Source organism: Miniopterus schreibersii (genome assembly GCF_964146895.1).
Source record: "Miniopterus schreibersii genome assembly, chromosome: 14".
Classification (NCBI taxonomy): domain Eukaryota; kingdom Metazoa; phylum Chordata; class Mammalia; order Chiroptera; family Miniopteridae; genus Miniopterus; species Miniopterus schreibersii.
In genome coordinates, this window is record NC_138114.1 from 35,618,391 (window position 1) to 35,635,949 (window position 17,559).

General features: G+C 47.3%; 1 protein-coding gene across 5 annotated transcripts in view; it reads left to right on the forward strand.

Annotated features, from left to right (window-relative positions):
• PLCE1 (phospholipase C epsilon 1) overlaps positions 1-17,559 on the forward strand; it is a 244,144-nt gene that overhangs the window by 214,480 nt on the left and 12,105 nt on the right. For 4 of the 5 annotated variants that reach the window (XM_081158868.1, XM_081158870.1, XM_081158869.1 and 1 more), the window contains 6 exons: positions 3,800-3,931; positions 4,988-5,278; positions 9,792-9,955; positions 11,224-11,485; positions 12,950-13,068; positions 15,144-15,272. In XM_081158868.1, the coding sequence (XP_081014994.1) occupies positions 3,800-3,931; positions 4,988-5,278; positions 9,792-9,955; positions 11,224-11,485; positions 12,950-13,068; positions 15,144-15,272 (1,097 nt within the window). The remainder of the gene's footprint in view (positions 1-3,799; positions 3,932-4,987; positions 5,279-9,791; positions 9,956-11,223; positions 11,486-12,949; positions 13,069-15,143; positions 15,273-17,559) is intronic. The other variant, XM_081158872.1, reaches the window with a different exon arrangement.

Here is a 17,559-nt window from a genome sequence, read left to right on the forward strand (position 1 = left end):
AAATACATCCTAAATATTTGTTATTATAATTTACTGGGGTGCTCTTGTGGAAAATACCTTAAAATGTTTATTTTTCAAATCATATTATGTCTTCATAACAGTTAATAATGATAATAATAACATTCACAGCATCTAGGAGCTGAAATTTATGAAACAGTTAAGTACCAGGATTTGTGTGTGTATTTTACAGACACCATCTTATTGCCTTCATCATAATTGCATGAGGTACTGAATTTATTCCCCATTTTTAAATGAAACAAAGTCTGAGAGAGATAAAGGAACTGGCCCTAGGTTTCAGAAGGATCAGTTAAGACTCTTTTGTTTGAAAGTGGCAGAAATGGCCTTAAGCAAAGAGGAAACTTACTGGCTCTTGTTTTGAAAAATGAAGGGATACAGAAGTTTCAGGTTTGGCTTGATCCAGGGCTCCCTCCCTGTCTGCCCTGTGCTGGTCCTGTTCCCGTTGCGGCTGTAAGGCAGAAGCAGCAGGCTGGCACCACGTGCTTCCAGGCTCAGCTTCAGTGCAGAAGCCATTCCAGTGCTTTCAACAGCAGTTTGATTGGTTTCCATTGTGCCCTTTTGCCCATCCCTGAACCAGTCACTGTGGCCAAGGGCAGGCAGAACTCTGATAGTCTAGGGCCTAGGTCACCTGCCCCATCCCTGAGCTGGGTGGCAAGACTCCGCCCAAACCACAAGGACCAAGGTCAGGGTTTCAGTGGGAGAAAAGATTTGCCCCCAGTTGACCGTATCTGGAAGTACAGTGCTGATAAACCACTTCCCAAAAAAAGGTTTGTTTCAGTTAATAAGTGGCAGAACTGTGATCCTGAAGCCTGTCTATCCCATTGCTCTACCTCACCTCGCCGGTCAGGGTGTGTGAGGTCACCCAGTTGTGCGTCCCACAAAGGGGACAGCTGGAGGTGGAGGGCAACAGGGAAGTCCGTATTTATATATGTGGAAGTCAGAAAAAGTCACCTCCTCACACTAAGAAAAAGGATTCCCTTACACAAGATGTCTGAGGACAGGACAGCCGCTGGATTGGGAGATTGTCTAAACGTTGGCAAACGAGGTATATAAACTCGGCCTGGAGAGGGAGTTAAAAGACCAACCCTCATCTTTTCCAACATGATCTGAACGCAGATCCCAGCTTCCAGAGGTTTCTCTTAAGCACCAGTTCTCACTCTCTGCCCTGAAACTGAGACAAAGGTATTGGGCTATTTAAAGATTAGATAAAAGTGGTCTTTTTGCATGCCAGAAGGCGAAAAAAAAAATCATAAATAGAATTTCCTCAATTTTAAGCTTTCTCCCATAAACTGTTTGGAATTTTTGGCAGCAGCTGCTGCTTATCTGTTGGCAGATTCTGTTGAGGGAGATCTGAATGAATAAGTAGTAAGCAAAGATTTCAAACACGTGCAGGGACCTAGCCGGTTAGGTGTAGTTTCACAGACCATGACTTTCACATACGTACAACGCAATCATATTTGCGGCTGGTGAAACTGTCCTTATGATGAGGAAAAATCTTTTCCTGTCTAAAGAGCCTCGTGGCCTGTGTGGCCTTCACCATAGGGAGAAGTGTGAAGGTCGCTTCATTCAAGAATCACACTCACTGCCTCTCCTGTTCTTTATAAATCCAGCTGACACTGTACCCAAACCATTCTGCGGGCAAATAAAGAGCACAAATTCCTGAATTTGTGGAGGAGTCAGCTTCTGACCCAGCTTCTGACTAGAGGCAAAGGCTGAGCATGGCGTTATTTGGCTGATTTTCAAAATTCCCAATATGCTGTCCTTTTGAAGTGTTTATAGATATAAACACATTCCTTATAGATATACTATATTTTAATTTTTTTTAGTAATGGGAGTTTTATACGTTTTTTCTTTCCCCTAATTTATTTCCTGTCTCAAAATAACTAAATGGTGTTGCCAGAATCATTGTTAGAATATCTTCTACATATTTGTTGGGATTATAATTTGTTTTGATGCTCTGAGGAAAAACACCATGAAATATTCATTTTGCTACACTATTGGTTACACTATCCATCTCAATGCATCGCACGCTTCACCGTCCCACGCCCCTTCCAAGGAGCCATGTGCAGAAAAGTCCTCAGAGCAGTGAGGCGGCAAGAAGACCACGCGGTACAACCTTCCCCACAAGCGCAGTAGCCGCCCCAACCCCAGGAACCCTGCGGCGGGGGGACTCCGCTCCCCTGTGACCTTGGCTAGCACAGTTCGTTAACTCTTCTGCACTCCAGAGTCCTTATCTATAAAAGGGACAGAACAGTCCTAACTTGCAGGGTTCTTGTAAAAATTGACACTAAAGTATATAATGTGACTGGCACACTATCTACAAATAGCTGGCTCTCTGGAAACGGTGGTTGTCGCTGTTCTTATTGGTAAATGGGCCCACGGGGCAGATTCCTCCCCTTTCGCGGTCACCCAGCCCTTGTTCCTACTTCCTTCCCCCCCCCCCCCCCGAGAGAGCAGCCGGGCTGTTCACCGAAGGTCCCACATGTCCCTGGGGGGCGCCTACATGTGCCAGGGCACGTGCAAAAGCCCCAGAGTGAACACGGTGCCTCACTCTGGCCCCTCACCAGTTTTACTTGAGAGAAAATCTACTGTTACATCATTGTGCAGAGGGCAGAATTCACACAAAATATTAAGATAAAGCATGAGAACTCACTACTCCAAGTTTGTGCATCTTTGCAGTTACGGATACTTCAGAGAGAAAAATTTAGAAGCCCCACAGCTGCTATGAACTGACCACTTTTTTCTCTGAACAAGATACCCATGTGTGTGTGTGTGTGTGTGTGTGTGTGTGTGTGTATTATCTCATTTAACCAGAGCCTTTTACAGGTGAGGAAGGAGTGGTGCAGAGGGGTTAAGTAGCTTGTGTGAGGTCACACCACTGGGAACTGGATTTAAACCCCAAAGTCTATGCTTTTATTAAACACAACTTTATCCCTGTCTTCTCTGATGATGTTTTTGGAAGGCCTGTTCTCATCTCAAGAAGACCCCCTTCAGCTCTGCTCCAGCTGAAGAAATTACTATCTAATGGTACAATTGTAGACAGTGGACACAGTTTGGAGGCAGCTCTGGCTTCACCGGTGCCTTTAACTCACTCCTCCTGCACCGGATCCAGGTCCACGCGTGTGCATTCATTTCCTTGTTCAGCAAATATCCGTTAAATTGCTGCTGCACACCAGGCCTGGTGCCAGGCAGGAAGGACCCAGGGAGTGGCTGGATCAGGAGTGAGAAAAAGAGGCCATGAGACATCACTATCTTCAAACATATTTCCCATTTAATCCTCAGACTGAGCCTGTGAGCTCCTATCATTACACCTATTTTATCGATAAGGAAGCTGAGGACCAGAGAAGGTCGAGTTAAGTCAAGGCTCATACTGGCGGGAATTCAAGCTAGACACTATGATGCTAAACCTCAGGCTCTGGACCATTCTTTCATCTCTCCAAATTGAGTAATTCGGTCCTGATAATTCAGTGTTGACTGGAGCACTTTCTTTTTATTCAATTTTCCAAAATCTTTCTGGTGCACCATCAAGTAGGCGTGGATGCGATTTTGTGGTTATTCTGTAATAATCCTGCAGTTTTTGTCACATTTGCCTACAGAGGTAAAAACTCTGCTCTAACTGCCTACAATACTATTATTAACAATGCTGAAAATGCTAGTAGGTCTTCTGTGCTGGGTCATAAGGGAGTAGTAGGACTTCAAAGTAAACATTAACAGGGATGGAAAATGTTGAGTTCCCTCGCTTGTAGTTTTTGGCTTATTTATTTTCATTTTATGGGAACAGGCCTGTCAACTCTAAATGCATCTGGCTCTAGCAGAGGAAAAGAAAGGAAAAGCAGGAAGTCCATTTTTGGCAACAATCCGGGCAGAATGAGCCCCGGGGAGACGGCATCACTTAACAAAACATCTGGAAAAAGTAAAGTCACCTTCTTACAATATCTGTGCTTGATTCTGCGTGCTGGATAAGTCCAACGTTTTACTCTCTAAGCACTTCCCTTGAACTTTTTTTCTTTTTTTTATTTCTATGAATGTTTATATTATGTAAGTGTGGTATAAATATTTTCTTTAATTTACATTTTTAACTTCCTAAAAAAAAAAAAATAGCATTTCACGGAAGATGTTCTAACAGTGTTTGCCTCAAAAGGAAAAAATTGGAACCACCTTGGAACATTCTAGTGGTTCTTGGAACTGCTCTCTCCACCATTATAACTCCAGAAGATATATCCATTTTATTACTAATTACTTTTTATTATAAAAGTAATAAATTCTCATAGTTAAAAAAACTCAAACAATACAGGGTATTATTAAAATTCCTTTCCATTCTCAATGGGTCAGTTCTACTCCCCAGAGGTAACCACTGTTAAGTTTATTGTGTTTTCTTCAAGAAAAATAAGATCCTTTTTAAGACGATCCAAATGGGATATAGCAGAACATACTTGTATAACTTTTATATTGCTGTAACTTTTCAAATATCTTTCTGTGCATATATCTCCCTTGTTCTCCTTAATGCCTCTGGTATTCCATTGTGTATATACCGTGAATTATTTAACCACTTCCTCACTGGTAGAACATTTGGGTTGCTTCCCGAGGTTTTTGTTTCATATATGAAATGCTAGCATGAACACCCTTATACATATATTGTCATGTATTGTTCAGATATATCCACAGGACAGGTGAGGTACTAAGGTAAAGGACTTCTAGGCTTTTAACTTAAATTGGTGTTTCTACACTCATTTTAAAACTCAACAGCTATCACTTTGTTTCAAGGTGGTGGACTAACTCACAAGTAACACTATTCTAGTATAACACTATAGAGCGTAACTTGATAGTGTAACACTAGGTAACACTGTTAAGATCCATTCTGATGTGTTACGTAGTTATAATTGTGTACTGGGATGTTGTTCAGGTTTATCTTTCTAAAACATTTAAAGTTTTCTGCACTAATCTGAGGCTAATCTTTTGGGGGGTTTAGGTTCCTATGAAGGAATTCGACAGGCGTGGGAGGAATCTTCTTCCCCCCTCAGCCCAACCACGTCCCTCAGCGCTATCATTAGAACTCCCAAATGTTACCATATCTCATCGCTGAATGAAAATGCCGCCAAACGTCTGTGTCGCAGGTATTCTCAGAAATTGATCCAGCACACCGCCTGCCAGCTGCTGAGGACTTACCCGGCTGCCACCCGCATCGACTCCTCCAACCCCAACCCCCTCATGTTCTGGCTGCATGGGATACAGCTGGTGGCACTCAACTACCAGACAGATGGTAATGGGCCCGCTGCACCGAGGGCGCCTCCTCACCTCCCTCCTTTGCGTCTTATGTTTCAGTAAACCTAGTTCAACAAACACATTTTTTAAAGGGGCAAGATTCCAGACCGGGGCACACCATATGTAAGAGTCAGAACGCAGGTGAATTTGATGCTGAATTGTGCCCTTGATGTTTCAGAGTTAAGGCGATAGACAAGAACCTAAAAGGGGTCCCTAATAATAGTCTCCTGTTCTTGCCCCCCTTTTAAAGCACTTTCTAATCATAAGGCTGCTCATGTGTGTCTTTAAACAAGACATTCTTTAGGGCCGTGTCTCATTTGTTTCTAAAGACCTTTTGGGGCAGAGAGTTCCCAACACCCCTGAGTAAGCTGTCTTATTAAGCGACTCTGCAGTCAAAAAGCAGTTGTTGCCCCACGCGAATTGCAAGTTAAGACTATTTTAGTTTCTCATCCCTTTGCAATTGAAATGGAGAATCGTGGTCATTGCTCTACGAGTAGCTAACATGGAGGAAACAAGTGTGTGGCCTGAGGAAGTAGCCTTTGTGTTTCCCCACTGTTGATAAAACTCTCGTAACAGGAGTAACGTGAGGCCTGAACATCCGGAACAAAAGCTACCATGTGGTGCGCTCTCACTGTGCGCCAGGCACTGTGCTGAATTTTCCTTGACCCCTCCTGTCTCGTTTCATCTTTGCAACAACCCTGAGTGGTGAGCACCTTTTTGGTCCCCACTCCCCAGATGAGCAAACCGAGGCACAGAGCGATTGATCTGCTCCAAGTCACAGAATGACTTATAGTCCTGAATTCAAGGGCTCTGGGGGTTTAGAGCATAAAATATCGTGTTTCCACTTGGTTATGGGGGCAGGAGGGGAGCTGCAGAAAATAAAGTCTAAGAGGCATGTTTCCTCGAAGCACCTTCAGAGCCCACGGTCTTTCCTTTGTTCAGCTAAACGTCCTCATTCCTCTCACGTGACCTGAACCAGATCCTGACTGTGCTGACCCGCCCACCACAGCACAGCCCTGTCTCCAGCCAAGGTCAAGACACACCTTTCGCTCCGAAACCAGCGAGGCGCCTGCTACTGGTGCCAGCAGCGCCCATTTGTGGCTGACCCTGCAGACTTTATTTGCCTCTTTTGATTGAAATTAAATAACACGATGCAGGTGAAGTGCCATGCTTAGCACAGTGCCTGGCACCGAGAAAGCGTTCCACAAACGTTAACGATGATTAAGTGTTTTTGATAAGTTATGAAAACAGTAGGATTTGGACTCGCAAATGGAAACAATACTGAAATATTTCAAAGTTGTAAAAATTTCTTTTCAATCTGTCCCTGGTGGCTTGTGGGCCCACATCTCTGACCCTGTCTGAAGGCCTGTGTCCACTGGCGCCCTTGGTTATTATGATACTGAAATATTTTAAGTAAACTGAAATAACTTGCAAGATGGTTTTCTCGAGGAAATGGAAATGCGTTTGGTTTTGGATGTGCCCTCTCTCCTGACGTGCTGAGGCTGGTGCAGACGCACTGGCTCCTGGGGCCGCCCCGCAGTCCGGGAGCTTGGCCTTCCCTCACCCCTGAAGGCTCTGCCTCTCTCCCATATGAAGCTGGGAGCCCATGTTCAAGCTGCCTACTCAGGGGAGACATGGCTGCGTGGACAGTTCATCCTCAAGTTTCTCTACATTATCTTCCAACCAGGAGAGAGCACTGCCATGACACCTGTCTCGGTTCAGTGCCACGAGCAATGATTAAATGTCTCCCCGTGCTGGGCAAAGCACAAGCGACACTCAGTTTCAGCATTTTCATCTGTAAAACCGGACTTCATTTGCGCAAACTGGGGATAGAGCCTGGTCGATACCGTGCACATAGCAGGTGCTCGGTAAATGCACGCTGAGCTGAAACAGACTGTTCCTCTCAGCCCCACAGCACTCTGAGCCTATGGTCCTTGATTTTTGATCCAAATCTCTTCTAGGTACTTTCCTGTGAATTGCAAATCCAAATAGACAGATAAGAGTCAACATTGGAATCATTATTTTTTAATTTTTACAAAGAATTCCTAGGTTAGGGAGTGCTTGATTTTCCATGGAACATCCCAGCCAAGTAAGAGAGCACCCTCTCCCAGGGCCCCTCTGGTCTCCAGCTGTGTTCCATGGGTCCTCTTCCTTACCACTTCCCGAGTTTCAGGGGACCCTGATGCCCCAAAGGAATGTCTGTGGACTTAGGGTCATTTCTTCCCAGGATTTCTAATGGCTCCATCAACTCCAAGAAGGTCTGCAGTGATCTGGAACCAGGAATAGCCCAGGTCTACACTCAATAAAACCAACTCTTGAGTTTGGAAACTCACTTGAGCCTGGTATGCAAACCCTGGTGACTGCTGGCAGCAGTCCCTTAACATTCTTTCCATCTGGGGCAGAACAATTTCTGCCTCGTGTAACCAGGACCTGCAAGTATATAGACATGTAGCCCAAATCAAAAGAAAAGCTTCTATTAATATTTATCATGCTTTTCTTGAATGATTGCCAAACTCTTTTCGCTGACTGTTCTAGCCCCGTAATAGAGGCATAATTATTACGGGAATGGTGTCTACCTCAGACAGGGTTTTTAAATAAATACAAGACCACAGAGGTAATGATAAGGCCTGATCTACCATCACAGGCACTGACTGAGAGGGTGATTGGGTGACACGGATTCGTGCACCCTCCTTCACTTGGTTACCACAAAGGTTTTAAACTGTAGCCCCAGATGATGTTCTGGAGCCATGCCTCGGGGACAGTCGGAGGCCTAGATTTGAGGTCCCACCTTTATTCCAGACTGAGCAGCTCCACCTGGATAAGGTTTACCCATTCGATTACTAAATGAGATTGCAGTAAAGAAAAAGTACTTTAAGATTTGAGAAATCTATAAGGATAGACCCTGGCCTCATGGAGTCAGACTTCAAACCCAAATGAGTGTTGACGTCATGCTTTAACAGCCACTGTTCATTGAGACCTTCTATGTGCCAAATGCCGGGGTAGGGACTTCCACACAATCTCTCATTGATGGCACTCCTGTGAGATGTACATTATATGGCTCGGTTGTTAAGATTTGGGTTGGGCTGCCGGGGTTTGAACCCCAGCATCCACCACTGAGTAACTGTGTTTCTAGGGTTCTTTCACCTCTTGTGCCTCAGTTTTCTCATCTATAAAAATGAGAATGCCTCATGGGTTATTGGGAAGCACTGATGTACTTAAAGTGTGTGGAATGGGGCCTGGGGCATAGTAGGTGTGAACTGCTATGATTTGTAGTACTGTGTACCCATTTCACATTCAGCTCTGCATGAGCTGGTCTGCTTCACTCTGTCAGCAGCCCTAGGCCAGGTGTATGTTCCTCTGTCCCAGAGTGGCCTGGGAAGAGAATTCTCTCTTGACTGCAGGCAGGACAGTTGGCCTCAATGAATCAGTCACATCAGGACTGGACAGGCCGAAGAGGTGGGGTCCAGTGCACTGATTTTATAGATAAGGAGACCAAGCCCAAGTAGCTTTCATCTGTCCAAGACATCTTACCCCAAGGATTCTTGTACACAGTCCCAGCCAACTCCACGTACACGGAAAAATTTTACACACGAGATGTGTGGAGGCCAACTTCTTATTGCTCCATAGTGCTCACCACACTTTTCCTTGATGTCGGTCCATGTAGCGGAGTTCGTTCTGCACATGGAAGGAATCTATCAGAGGGAACATTTGTCAGGTGTGTCTCATAAACTCTGTTCATTTGGGCAACCTTTATGCAGACTTGCGCCATCAGATGAGCATTTTGAGTGTGTAAGAACCCAAAACAATGTAGGAATCCATTCGTTCATCGAAGAACTGTGCCAAATAAAATCTGGCCACAAAAGACTGGAAGCCATTGTGAGGGTTCCCAGAGTTTACAATGGAGGGGATGGATCATGGACATGATGTGAATCACATGTGATGATAATTTTTTTCATATTTAACTACAATTAAAAAGAGGTAGAAGTACTATAATTTATGGGTTGAAATTGAGATTTCATGGAAAGATATATTTTTCTGGCTCTTCTCCCAGTCTTTCTTGGATTATTAAGATTTTATCTTATATTTGCAAAAGAAAGAATTGGTCATATAGTTATCTGCATGGTTTGGCATTTGGGGATAAGAAAATACCATTGCTATTCCTTACTAAAATTCAGTATTAAGTGAGGTATTGCAAAGATTTTTTTGGATGGATGTTGTAAATTTTGATTTGCAAAAGGAGTTTTTAAGTGGCAGAACCTGGGTTGGAGTGAGAACACTGGGCTTATCCCATAGACTGAGCTCCGGAAAGACAGGGACCTTGGTCTTGTTACCTGTTGTATCTCTGCTGCTTAACACAACCTGGCACACAGTAGCCATTCAGTCAGTCTGTGGAATGAATGGATGGTCAACTCTTCTTCATGCTTAAGCTTAGGGGAAATCGATACAAAGTTCTTTTGAACTTTGCATTTATAAGCGACAAAGTAACAGGCAATACTGACTTTATTTTGCAGATCTCCCTTTACATTTAAACGCTGCCATGTTTGAGGCCAACGGCGGCTGTGGCTATGTTTTGAAACCCCCAGTTCTGTGGGACAAGAACTGTCCCATGTATCAGAAGTTTTCTCCCTTGGAAAGGGACCTGGACAACATGGAGCCCGCCGTCTATTCTTTAACTGTAAGTGTGGCCTTCCTGAATATGCACTCGTTTAGAATTCAAGGCATTACAAGGCTCTCCTGCCACAGTTTGGTTCATGCAGATCTAGTTCCCAAAAGGATTTCTTTACGTCTTAAAAGCGGTGGCCGCGGTTCAGGTAGGCCGTCGCCCGGCACGTGCTGGCCAGTGCCCAGGAGGTGGAGTCACCGGCACACCGGCGGGGTGATTCTGTCTCCGGGGCCCTCAGAATCAGCACTTGGGGTTTCTCCCATAAAAGTTGAGCTCCTTGTTAGAGCAGGTCATCTTAAACTCTTTACAGGTTTTTATAAGGTCAACCAGGCATCAATATCCACATCAATTAAATAGCTTTCCTCCTTACGGTGTAAACTTTGTCATTCCTAGGCCCTCCTTATTCCTTTTATTGCCTAATTAACTAAATGTCAAAACACCACAGACGCCCCTTAACAGCAGCCGTCATTCAACTTTATTTCCCCATTCTTTCACCCCCTCTTAGTGGACAGAGAAAAAGACCTCTGGGTGGCTGATAGGAAAGAGGGACACGGTAACCTCTGCTGTCCAACGTTAGAACTTGTCCGTTTCCCTCCAAAGGGAGAATCGCCAAGCAGCCGCTGCTCACGACCCCTCGAGCCCCCAGGATTTTCCTACCACCTCAACTGCTCGTCTCCTTCCCTGAGACGGGGGCAGGGGCCCCTCTTCTACTTGACCTCCTTAGCTAGACCCAAGTGGGGTTTTAACTGTTTTCAACTGTTTACAGAAGTCTATGAATTAATTTTAAACAACATTCCCTGTGACTTGCTGTAAAACTAAACTGTTCAAGAAAAATGACTTTGAAGTTATAAAATACACCCCTAAAACACCTTGAACAGAATGCTCGTCACAAAGTTGTGATTGCGTCGCATAGGGTCTCCTCCTTTTCTTTGGCCCTCTTGCGAGACTTAATTTCATCTTAACTGCTTGGTTTTGAAGGTAATTCAACATTTTGACGGTTGAAAGGTGACAGGTGAATGCCGTTGACAAAATAAGCCCTGCCCGTGATTCCGGCCGGGGACTAATAAGCCCTGCCCGTGATTCCGGCCGGGGACTAATAAGCCCTGCCCATGATTCCGGCCGGGGCCTGCCCGATTGCGAGCGCTGACTTGGGCCTGGTTTTCCAGCAGACTCGTTAGTCACCCGCCCCGTCGGCGCCAGCGTGCCCGCGGGGAGGCGGGGAGGCCAGGGGCTGCCCCGGTCCGTCCTCGCCCTCAGCGCCCCGTCCTTGTCTCCCCCAGATCGTGTCTGGGCAGAACGTGTGCCCGAGCAACAGCACTGGCAGCCCGTGCGTGGAGGTGGACGTCCTGGGCATGCCGCTGGACAGCTGCCACTTCCGCACGAAGCCCATCCACCGCAACACCCTGAACCCCATGTGGAACGAGCCGTTTTTCTTCCGGGCTCACTTCGAGGACCTCGTCTTCCTCCGTTTTGCGGTTGTGGAAAACAACAGCTCGGCCGTCACGGCGCAGAGGGTCGTTCCGCTCAAGGCCCTGAAGCGAGGTAGAGCAACCCGGCGACCACTGTCGCTAGGCGGCGGGCCGGCTCGTTGCACTCTTCTCTCTACTTTTGTGTATGTTTGAAACTCTCATGTTAAAAAGTTAAAATAAGAGGCAGGAAGAAATAACACAAACCCGGACACTGTTTAAACACACCTCACAACAGGGGTTTCTTTTACATTATCCTGAAAGCCGAGGTATTCGCAACAGGCCCTAGGAAGCGCGGCCTCCCCCAGGGCTGCGGATGCCGGAGCCGGGCTGGCTGGCCCTCGCCCCTCGCCCCCTCACATCCCTCCCCAGATAGCACCCGAGGCACACCTGCCACTGGTGAAGCCTCCACAGAGAGAGGAGAGGAGCCGAGAGGAGCGAGGGCTGGGCTGTGCTCGTGGCTCAGTGGGGCCGAGGCTGGAGTCGGTGCCTGAGCCAGGGGTGGGTGTTGGGGGCAGAGCGGGGAGGGTGGAGAACCCTGAGCAGAGTGGGAGCTGGTGACTGCTGGGTGGGCTTCGCTGCGGGCCTCCAGGGAGCTTCCACGGTCGCACCTGGCCAGGCCGTTGGTTCACTTTCTCTCAGACGTTGGCAGGCATAGGAGTTGGGTGGGGCTCTTAGTAATAAAATGCAGACTTTGCCCTGGCCAGTATGGCTTAGTGGTTAGAGCGTTGGCCAGCTCACCAAAGGGTCACGGGTTCGATTTCCGGTCAAGGGCATGTACCTGGGTTGCAGGTTCAGTTCCTGGCCCCAGTCGGGTGTGTGCGGGAAGCAGCCGATCAATGTGTCTCTCACACGTGGATGTTTCTCTTTCTCTCTCTCCTCTCTCCCCCTCTCTCCCTTCCACTCTCTCTAAAAATCAATGGAAAAAATATCCTCAGTTGAAGATTAACAACAACAAAAAATGCGGACTCCGGTGCAGTAGGATCAGGTGGGGCCGAGATTCCGCATTTCAAACAAGCTCCCGGAAAGGCCGGCCCTGTGGGTCGCCTTTGAGAACCAAAGCTGTAGTACAGCCTTCCTCCTATGAGCACACCCAGACTGTCACCTCTGAGCCCCACAGACCCAGTCTCGTCCCCTGCATTTTGTTTTCCTGTTTCAAGTAGCGCGAGGTTAGAAACGTGCCTGGACAAGTTAATTACCACTAGGTGGCGCACAGCGGTCCCCAGGGGCTGCCCTGTCCCAGGGGCTGGCATCAGGTGGTTGCATGCCTGTTGCCACCCCCTGCTCGTCATAAGGTCTTATTTCTACCTATCATTTCTTGAGAAGAGAGAGAAAGAAACATCAGTTTCTGTTGTTCCACTTGTCCATTCGTTGGTTGATTCTTGCGTGTGCCCTGACCGAGGAGCAAGCCCACAGCATTGGTGTTTCAGGACGACACTGTCACCACCTGAGCTACGCAGCCGGGCCTCTGCCTACCGTCTCCAGGCGGAGCTCTGCAGCCCGCGGCTAACAGGCTTTTCCCATTTGTGCTGTATTCCAGGATATCGACATCTCCAGCTGCGAAACCTCCACAATGAGGTCTTGGAAATCTCTAGCTTATTCATAAACAGCAGAAGGATGGAAGAAAACTCCTTGGGCAGCTCTGTGCCGGCCTCTTTGGTAATTAAGCTCTGTTTCACTCGGCATGTTTGCAGGGATTGCTGTGCTGGAGGTAGGCTTACTCCTGATACAGGAAAGTGCTCACGGAGATCATATTAATAACGGCTGACACTTGGCACTTTCTAAGCACCTACATATATATTAATCCACCCAGTCCTCTCAGTAATTTTGAGAGCTATGAGTATTATCTCCATTTTACAGATGAGGAAGGTAAGAGCTAAGTACCTCTGAGGTCACACAGTGATAAACCCAGATTCATCTAGTGCCAAAGCCCATACTCTTTACTTATTTATTTTTATTGTTGAGGGTATTACAGATGTCCCCCATCCCCGTGCCGTCCAACCCCTTCACTCCGCTCCCATCCCACCCCAGGCCTTCGCTACACTATTGTCGGTGTCCGTGGGTCACGCATAGAGGTCCTTTGGTTAGTCTCTCCCCCTCTCCTGCCCCTCCGAGTTCTGTCAGCCTGCTGCATGCTTCCATGTCTCTGGTCCTATTTGCTTGTCAGTTTATTTTGTTTATTAGATTCAATATGTAAGTGAGATCATGTGATACTTGTCTTCCTCTAATTGCAAAGCCCCTGCTCTCACTGTGAGCCAACGTAACATGTGGGGAAGAAGCTAATGAAGCAGACCTTTGGGAAGGATTCAGTGCTTCTAGAAACTTTAGGTTAGACCAGGGAAACCCTCTGCTTCTCCAGTGGTACAGGGGCAATGTCAGGTGAGCAGGGCTGGGGTGGGCAGCCAGCTGCTGCTGTGGATGTGTGACCTGCACCCCTGCAGTTGGGGAGATGCAGAATCTGCACCCTTGGGAATGGGAGGGGAACAGTGCAAACCAAACAGGTTCCCCAGGGAAGGTTCTTGCCCGTTGGAGTTTGAGAACCGCAGGACCTGCGGTCACTCCAGGAACCCAGGGTCGTTGACTAAAACAAGCAACACCAGTTTCATAAACTGGTTCATTCCATTCTGCTTGTTCTTTAAAAATCCATTTAAAAGCGTGTCCATCAGTTACCGCTTTACATGTTTAACAGTCATCGCTGTGGTATCAATCTTACATGTCAGTGGCGCCCCAGCGACCCCCGGAAACGCACCTTCTACGCTCACGGAGGCTCTGGCTTGCCTGCCACCGCCACATAGCCGGCTTTCTTCCCCTCGCCGCCAGTCTCCTCTGTCTCCGACGTTGTTTTCCTAGGTTCTCCTTCTCTTCCCTTCACTGCGTGGCCAAGGTTAAGGAACAGCACTTTGGCCAAAGTGGAGGGAGGCACTGCCTCTGTCTTGTGCAGAGGCCTGGGAACCGGGGTCGGGGCTGCCTGGCACCAGAGAGGAAGACTCAGATGCTTTCAGAGGGGCCAGGAGGGGCTTCCTGCGCGATTCTGGGGGGTCACCCTCAATGCCTATCGGAGCTGAAGATCCCACACGTGAAAGAACCATTTTTCCTCACAAAACTTCTGGCACCAAACGTGTCACGTCTTTTTCTGATGTTATGTCTCCAACTCTCCGGCACCGGCTGGCCGTCCTGCCTTTCAGTTCGATTCTGACACTGTCTACCTGGAGTCAGCATCAGATCCTATAGGTTAAGGGCTCAGTCCCGCAAGACCACCCACACTTCAGATGCCGGCTGCATGTCCCTCCTCGGGTTCAGTAATTTGCTAGAATGACTCACAGAGCTCAGGAAAGTGTTTTGCTTTCCATAATATTTTATTTATCATCTTACCATCCAAAATTCTCAAGAGAGATGGAACTCAGTAGACACTGTTGGATGTCAGTTCAGAAGTAAGGACCAACATACACTTCAGATGATATCAGTCCCGTGATTATGATGGAAAGAGATAGTGTTTTGTGAAATAAACTAATATTTTGGTGGTGTGCTGCTAAATATCCTCACTAGACTATCAAAGAAGAGGCACCATTGCTTCTTCAACCACAAAAGGATGGGTCAGGGTGTCAGGCATGCTCTGCTTCTGCATCTCTGTGTCCCTGTGCACACCTCTAAGAACTAGCATGTCTGTGGTGAAGATAGTCTAGAAATTTCATGATAGGAGAATGAATGAGAAACCATGTGCTCTTCCTTGATAGATGTTCAGTACAGAAGAAAGAAAATGTCTGCAGACTCACAGAGTCACGGTGCATGGGGTCCCAGGTCCAGAGCCCTTTACTGTCTTCTCTATAAATGGAAGCACCAAGGCAAAGCAGCTTCTCCAACAAGTAAGTGCACTGAGCCCACGTGTGTGTATCTACACACACACACACACACACACACACACGTCCATGTTGGTGATTTGCCTCTTGATTATCTGTGATGTCCAACATTGAGATCCACCCTAGGAATGACCTGAGAGGTCTTGGTGCCACTAAACAAGCTACCTTAACCTATAGAGAAGAATTTTTAAGAATCCTTCAGCCACATAAAGAACACCGGGTCCATGAAAAATAAAGACCAGGATGAGTGGCTCTCCGACCATGTGTGCTGTTTCCCTCTGAGCCTGGAGACGGGCCTCATAGTCCCTCTTCATGCAGAGCTTGCTAATCAACCAGAATTTGCACATGAACTGAATAAAGTCTGTTTGTCATTCTAGGAGTTGGGTCAGATTCTTAGAGCGTCAGGATGGACCCCACAGGCCAAGAAGACATCCCCTGCCCCTCCAGCCTTAGGCTTCATTGCATGCTGTGCCCCTTCCCCTTGCACTCGATCTTGACCCTTGAGGCCCTACCCCTCTAGTGGCATGAAGAGGCACAGAAGGCCCCAAACAGGAGGATGAGAGCCTGTTACCCCAACCCCCATGCAGAACTGGCCTAAGCCCCCTCGTGCGGGGCCACGTCTGCTCCCGATCCCCCGGGATCTCGGTGGCCTTCTGCCAGCAGGGACACCACCCCACGGGAGGACTCACAGGAGAGAGAAAGCGAGACACAAAGAGCAGCATCCAGAGAGGGAGGCAGCTCCTGAAAAGAGCAGGCGGGCCCACGTGTAATTCCTTCTCTTACCGGACACTCCACTCCTGCCCGGTACAGTGGCCTAACATCCTTGCCAATGTTTTATCCCTTATCTCACTTCAGAATTCCTTCTTCCCCTTCACGGGAGGCCAAGGGGAGCAGTGACCAGGGGAGTGACTGTGGGGCTCCCTCTGAAGTTAGGGCATATGCTGAACCGTCACTGAGATCATAGAATGGTTGGGGGAGTAAAACCCATTGAGCAACCACACATAATAAGTGTTAATAAGTAGCTCTGTCCTGTGAGGGGAAGTCCCTGTGGATGGGCCACCTTTCCCCCAACGTCTTATAATTGACTTAAGAGTCAGAGAAACAGCTTAAGTGTCAAGTTTCATAGATTATCAAACAGAAGCTACTACCACATTGGGGGTTGTTTTTGGATTTTTTGTTTTTTAAATCCATCAGCCCATGAACTTTAGTGTCAACTATCACAAAGCACTGTTGGGATTTGGGGGACTCTATAAAATGGGAAGATATTGAGCAAGGAAACATTTCCATGGCCCACCCATCAAAAGCAGCCCATTACTTTACTGTCACCCCATATGAATAGCCGTGTGGCTGTAAAGCTGAACTGAGGAGGGCGGGACCCTGGCCCCCTCATGGAGGCGACAGTGCCGACTGACCTGCTCCTGAAAGCCTTGCGTCCCGGGTCACTCCTGTGGTGGTCGTTGCCTTGCCCCCAGGAAATCCAGAGCCCAGCACCCAATACCAGCCAAGGGCAGGGGGAAGGGAGCTGTCATCCTGAGACTCTTCTGCCCCCCCCCCCAGTTCATTCTTTCCCTCCAGGTGAGACGCAGCAGCAGCAGGTGTTGAAGAGAAGGGTGTTGACTTAATCCTGCCAGTTGGTGGCAGCCTTCTCTCGGCACCAGCTTCGAGTTTAGTCTTTTGTCAGTAGCCTGTATAACTGTGAGTGTGAAAGAACTCATCAGTTAGAGGCGCTGTAGTGATGTCTCATGATTACTGAGTCCTCTACTGTGTCCAAGTCACGCTTTATGGCCAGTGCCTCGATCATAAACCATAAAATTAAGAGGTGGTTATTGTGGAGGCAGAAAAATAATTTTCCTCCCACCTTCTAAGTTCTTCTGGCTGGACTAATAATCAAATTAACATGAGACAGATTAACAGGAGGAAATAACCAGTTTTATTACGTATGTACACGTGGCGGTTCTTTAAGGATATGAGACCAGAGGGCAGAGCAGGCAGTTAAGGCTTATACGTGATGCAGAGCTATGGAGAAGGAGGATTGTAGTTTGGGACTTAAAAGAGCAGGAAGGCAATCCACATGGATATGGAAAAAGCAAACATTCTGTACATAAATGTTTGCTGGGCCATCTTTAACGATGGGACACAGAGAGGCCTTTGAACAGAGGGGCCGTACTAGGTCCCTCCCTGTCTATCACACATCAGTTTACATTAAACTATAGTAACCTGTGATGAAACCTCCCTTCCAGGAGCAGATCCTCTATCTAAATTCCTTTTAGGCAGTAAGGGAAAAGTTGAAGGT